Source organism: Prionailurus viverrinus, chromosome A2 (assembly GCF_022837055.1).
Source record: "Prionailurus viverrinus isolate Anna chromosome A2, UM_Priviv_1.0, whole genome shotgun sequence".
Taxonomy (NCBI): Eukaryota; Metazoa; Chordata; class Mammalia; order Carnivora; family Felidae; genus Prionailurus; species Prionailurus viverrinus.
In genome coordinates, this window is record NC_062562.1 from 46,524,018 (window position 1) to 46,530,017 (window position 6,000).

Here is a 6,000-nt window from a genome sequence, read left to right on the forward strand (position 1 = left end):
ACTGGAAGGATACTCATCTGTTGGCGCATCCCAGGGGCCCCAGTGGGCTCCCCGCCCCGGGTGTTTGTCACTAAGGCACCGCGTGCGTGAAGTGCTGGTGAAACAGAGGAGCTAATCTCCCAGGGAAGATAAAAATAGGCTTCATCATGGAGGCTGCTTTTCAGAAGTTCCTAGAAGGGTGAGGAGAAGCTTCCCAGGAAGGGGTGTTCAGGCAGCAGGAATAGCACCTACAGATGCCTGGCTGGGGAGCTTTGGGACCCACTGAAGGGGCTGCCAGCCTTGATCTCACGAGGATGGGGAGTAGGGCATGGGGGAGTCAAGTTCAGAGCAGTGAGTGGGAGTGTGTGTCTTTGGGGACAAGTGTGTAATGAACGGATGTTTGCAGACAAATGTGTTTGGTTTACAGACTCGCACCTCATTTGAGGGGGTAAAAAGCTCTCTTAAGCATTTAGGTTTTAGCTGTGGATCCGAGAACCATAAACTCAGAAAAACCACCCACAGCTGACTCTTGAACAACGCAGGTCTGAACTGCATTCAGGTGTTTTTTGATAAATACGGTGCAGTCCTGCAAGTGTATTTTCTCTTCCTTATGGTTTTCCTAGTAACATTTTCTATCCTGTAGCTTATTTTAATGTAAGAATGGAGTATGTAATACACACAACATGCAAAATTCGTGTTCATTGACTGTTATTACCGGTAAGGCTTCCAGTCAACCGTGGGCTGTCGGTTAGTAGGGAAGCAGAAGTTACATGTGGGTTTTTGACCGCTCTGGGGGCCGTGCCCCAAGCCCTGCAATGTTCAAGGGCCAGTTGTGTTTTCAAATAGCCGAGGTGTTTTCTGAAATTCTGGGTGGATTAAATGAAGGCCCCAAGGGGATGAACTTTTCGTCCCAGTCACTCTGCCCTTGGGCACATGTCCTTTAGCTGCCCTGAGTCTCCATTTCTTCACTCGGGAAGACATTAAATTATATCAGTGGTCCTCACCTGGCGTGGTTTTCTCCTCACAGAGGAGGTTTTCTCCTCTGTTCAATGGAACAGAGTCTGGAGACAATCTTGGTTTTCACACTAGGGGAGCAGGGGCTCGGGGGCGTCTAGCGGGAGACAGCAGGGACGCTGCTAACCATCCTGCGGCGCACAAGATGGCCCCCATGACAACGGTGTGCAGATTGACAAACCCTGGTTTAGGTCATCCACCTGCGTTTCCTGGGCAATTAATACCTGGATTTTTAATTCCAAGTTGACAGTTTTCCTCTTCTGTTTTCTTCCTAGTGCAATCGTGTTCCTGACGAGAGGAGATACTCCCTGCCCTTAAAGAGCATCTACATGAGACAGATTGACCAGATGGTTGGCCTGATTTGAGGTGCTCTCCACCGTGTGGCCGCATCGGAAACCGGACGTAAACAGCTGAACCTAGGCCATGCCGAGATACGTTCTGAAGTGGAAGTGGGTGGCAGTCTGGCCGTCCATGACGGTGTTGGCATTTCCGGCTGGCTCCGCACACACGTCTAGCAGAATCGTGCATACGCTATGTTTCTCTTCTGTTCAATAAAACGCCCTGTTTTTCTTAAGGATATAATTGGAAATAAGAAGGTACACAGAAGTTGGCTTCCTATGACATGCTGATTTCCTAAGCACAGTGTGGATGGGGCATCTTTGGATGGATCTTCCTAGCCTCACACTTTGGAATCCAACGAGTGTGTTCCCGTCTCCGGCACTTGTGACTGCAGTATTGCTACCTCTCTGTTAGAGGACTGTGAACGAAATTTCCGTGCAAAGGGCCTGAGGTTCATCCCTATTTATTGCATTTTGTTATCCTTTCTCTCTCTCACTAGATAATTGGACTCTCCCTCCACCTATGATTTGGGATCACATGGGGGAAAACCCCCGAGTTATTCATTTGCATCCCCAGTAATCTTCATAGTGTTATGAGTTAATTGCTTATGAATAACTTTGACCTGAATTTCAAAAGGCAGTCTCTTAAGTTGTCACAAGGCTAGATCTTTTGGATGGTGTATTACATTTATTTTGAACTTACCTGAGGAGCTCCTGTAGTTCCATAACCAGGTGCCTTTTAGGGGGAGAGAAATACCTAAGAATGTCTGAGCTTCCCTCTGTGTTGTATATACTAACCAAGGATTCTCAGTTCTGACCGTGTTTGGGTTAGAATTGTGTTTTGTTTTTGTTTTCTGTGTCTAGTGCCAATTAGCTAAGTCAGGGAGGAAGAAATGATCAGATGACTCTCTGGCCCCCTTGAGCCGTTTCTCTGTGTAACACAGGTGTTAGATTAGTGCCTTATTCGATTTTGGTGGGGGCTGCTGGTCGTCACAGCTGCTGGCACGCTTGTAACAGGCTTGTTTTGTATTGCCACATGGTGGGACCACAGTGAAAGGGGGATGGGATGAGTATTACGAAGACTGGAAAATTCTTGGCCGGTCCTTGACTTTCAGCCTGATATTTTTAAGCAAACCTACATTAGGAGGAAGTTGTGCTCAAACGCCTTCTTTGTTGTTGTTTTCTTAGCCAGAACAGAAGTATCTGTCTTTGAACTTACACTGAATACTCATACGAAGCAGAGGTGGGTTTGAACCCTCAGCCTGGCTTCGTGTAACATCTGAGGTTGAAATGAACCCCAGTAGAAAGGCTGGGAAGTCTCTTGAACACCTCCACCCTCACCTGTCATGTTGTGCACCTGTCCCTGCTTGCACACTTCCAACGATTTCTCGTTCATCTTTTTAAAACTAGAAGTGTACTCTAAGCCATTGCATATCAATCAAAGGGAAAGATTTTATTCCTTCTTGAAAATTTAAGTGTTACTGTTTTTTTTTTTTTTTTTAAGACAGAATTCAGTTCTTGGAGATTTTTAAAAAAAGGATTTTTCAGTAATAAATGTGTCACCTCTACCTTTTAAATATTTACTATGCAAATTGTTTTAAAGTAAACACAATCAAATGCTTCTGTCTTACCATTTTTCTTCTTTTCAGAGGCATTCTCTTTATCGACCTTGTCTTATCTACTGAATAGAAAATTTTCTTTGAGAATATATTTTAATTGTTTTCTTTGACTTAGTCAAATCAAAATGCCACATTTACAGACACATGTGCACACAGGCCCGAGCGTCCCTGTAGCTCTTCTCCAGGCACATTGACGTGGGACTATAAATGGCCCATTTGGGAGGATGGGGCACATCAGGGAGGAAAGTGGGTCCTCCATGCATCTGCCCTCTCTCGTGGCCTTGCTGGGTTCCCTCTCCAGCTTCTGTGACAACATTGATGTGTGGCATTCTGACATCACCCTCTCCTCCAGGCCCTTAACCTGTCACCTGCTCTGGTGTTGCAGCCCCCTCGTGCTCAGGAGTGGGGATGTGTGCCTGAGTGCTGCTGATGTACCCCAGGGGCTGGAGGCAGCCCGGGAGGTGTCTTGCACGGAGTCAAGACCCTCTTGCCTTTTGGGCACTGCCTTGTACCAGTTGGCGAGCCTGAGGGTGAGCGACATACTGTGGACTCATCCTGGTGGTTGAGCTCAGAGACTGCCCGGTCCAGAGTGATGCTGCCTAGTCCGTGCTCTGTGGGGCTACATGCAGATGAGCGCCTAGTGCCAGCCACAAAACGAAGGTTCTTTTAGCCAACTTCAAAACTTGCTCGTGTTCTGGTTGGAGATCAGAATGTCCACAGCTTTGTTACATCTTGCAGGGCTTTTGCTGTGTCTTTTATTCTGTGTCGCAGGATATGGGGTAGGGAAAGGCGGAGGGGGGAGTGCTTTGCCCCAGGACTGCCCTGATTCTGAATGGATGCCATCCTTTGGAACGGCCGTGGGCCTGCATCAACCTCAAGTTCCCCTGTGTAGCCAGGGTCTAGAGTCTGCTCTGGTCGACGTGAGGAAGATGGTCTTAACAGAACTGCTGTAGAAAGCTGCCTTGTAGTTAGGCTGGGTGGAGTCTGAATCGCCTCCCACAAAGTTCTAAATCGGTACAGGGCAGGCTCAGTGTGACAGGGAACTCTCATTTCCTGAGGAGTAGGTGACGAAGGAAGTCTGGCTTACAGTTGCGCTGGCTTTTGTGAAGAACCAGCTTCCATTTGCACATCCGTCCTGCCGTTAGTTCCACCGGAACTTGGTCTGTGCCATTGAATCCCAGGTTCTCAGGCCGTCCCGGATCGTTGCTGTTCATGCACCAAGGTGGTGTCTGTGCAGGTGAATTTTAGAGGAGGGTCTGTATACAATCTGAGGGCCTGAACCTGTTTCCCTCACCTTCTGTCCCCTCCCCGACCAAAGAAAGCCTCTTAGCTATTTTCTTAGCTCAGTTTACTGAATGATTGCAGACAGTCATCCTTTGCTTTGGATCTTGTGGAATTAGCATCAGACATCCTTTTCTTCTTTCTGGAGGGCTCCGGGGTCTTTCTCTTTTGACACTTTCAAACTGAATGGTGAAAAGGTAGGGTGCATGATTGCTCTAACCAGAGTGCCTGAGCAGGGACTTCTGAAGAAAATCTTGGTCTTTCCTTTTCCGTTGCCAGACATCCAGCTCCTTCTCTAGTGCCTGTTCCCTGCAGGGCAGGGACCCTTGTGAAAGAGAGAGGGTGGGCTGGCTGGGTTGTGTGTCCCCAGGTTTTGCAGGGCTCAGGGTTCTGTTCCTGCTTGAGTTTGGACGTGACTCCGGGAAAATGTACCTGTGGACCTTCCTGATTCCTTACCCCCTTTCCTTCTTTCTGAGAGGCAGAGAAATAATATTTTTTAAAAGGTATTTTGTTTTAGGTTTAAATAGCAAAACACAAGCTGCATTTTTATTTATTATGCACAAGAAAGGTAAATCTGTTTTTACAAAAAAATCTGGAGTTGGAAACTCTGGGAAAACCAATTAAAACATACACATGCTTCTCTCTCTGTAATGTGCAATATGCTCTGCAACTATAGATGATATTTTATGTTTAATCTGTAAATAAGAAATGTATTTAAATTAAGAGGGAGCTTTTTGTAAAAGGACCAAATGTTCTTTTATAAATGTACTAAGAAATATCTTGTTCTTAGAAATTTATTAGGATTTTTATGAATAATTTTTATTAAAAGATTCTTTTTTTTTTTTGAATTGTCTTTTTGTTTCTCCTTTATAAACTCATATGTACACATTACATGCAGGACAAACCAGGGGGAAAACCCTTTAAAAGGAAACCATAAAGCCAGATGATAAAAACTTTATTCTGTGTGTTTTTTGTTTTTCACAGCTGAGCCCTGACTAATACCACTCTGTTTTTGTCTGTCACATGTTCCATTTACCTGTCCTTCCCATGTGGGCGAGAGCCACACGTAATGATTTTTGTCTTGTCTCTGCCCTCCTCTCTGCATTAGCCTCCTTTGTCCCAGCCACTGACCTGTTCTCAGTTCTCATTGCCATTTATCTGAGTCTTTCTACCTTCTGGAACCAAGTCTCTGTTATCTTAAGGCAATTCATTCCTGCTGGCCTCCTACAGGTTAAGGTGGGGTAATGGCACATGCGGTCAATGTGGGGGCAGCGGTCTGCGGGAGGCATGAGCCAGGAGGGTTTCAGCAGGACGGCCCCCATCCCTGCAGCTACCTGAGTCGCGATGCACTGGTTCTGCCCTGTGCTACCTTGGTGTCCCGCATTTGTGGCTGGGCAATTCTGACGGTGCTTTTAAAAACCTCTGCGTTGTAACAAGGAGAGGAAGCACCTTGCTGATATTAAAGCACACCGCCTTCGTATGCGTTGGTGGTGGTTGTGTCTTTGAAGTCTCTTGGGTTTGTCACCCTCTTGACAAGGCCAGGTGGGACCCCTATGCCAAAGGTGCAGCTGAATGGCCTTGATGGTGGAAGCACCCGTGCCCTTGGTCAGCGGTGGCATGTGGGAGCATCCTGTCTAGACACTGCCGGGGAGCATCAGGGCCAAGAGTGGACTCTGGACCCACGCTGCGGGAGGTGCGGGCCTGACTCTGCCGATGAGCCTTCTGCCCGGTTGTACAAGGTCCACAATCTTGCTGGGCCTCAGTGTGCC

The 6,000-nt window shown here is 47.1% G+C and overlaps 1 protein-coding gene across 1 annotated transcript in view; it reads left to right on the plus strand.

The window, feature by feature from the left end:
- Positions 1–5,079, plus strand: part of EDEM1 (ER degradation enhancing alpha-mannosidase like protein 1) — a 29,651-nt gene extending 24,572 nt beyond the window's left edge. The window contains exon 12 of the mRNA XM_047832645.1: positions 1,269–5,079. Within this exon, the coding sequence (XP_047688601.1) occupies positions 1,269–1,358 (90 nt within the window). The 3' untranslated portion in view covers positions 1,359–5,079. The remainder of the gene's footprint in view (positions 1–1,268) is intronic.
- The last annotated feature ends 921 nt before the right edge of the window (positions 5,080–6,000 follow it).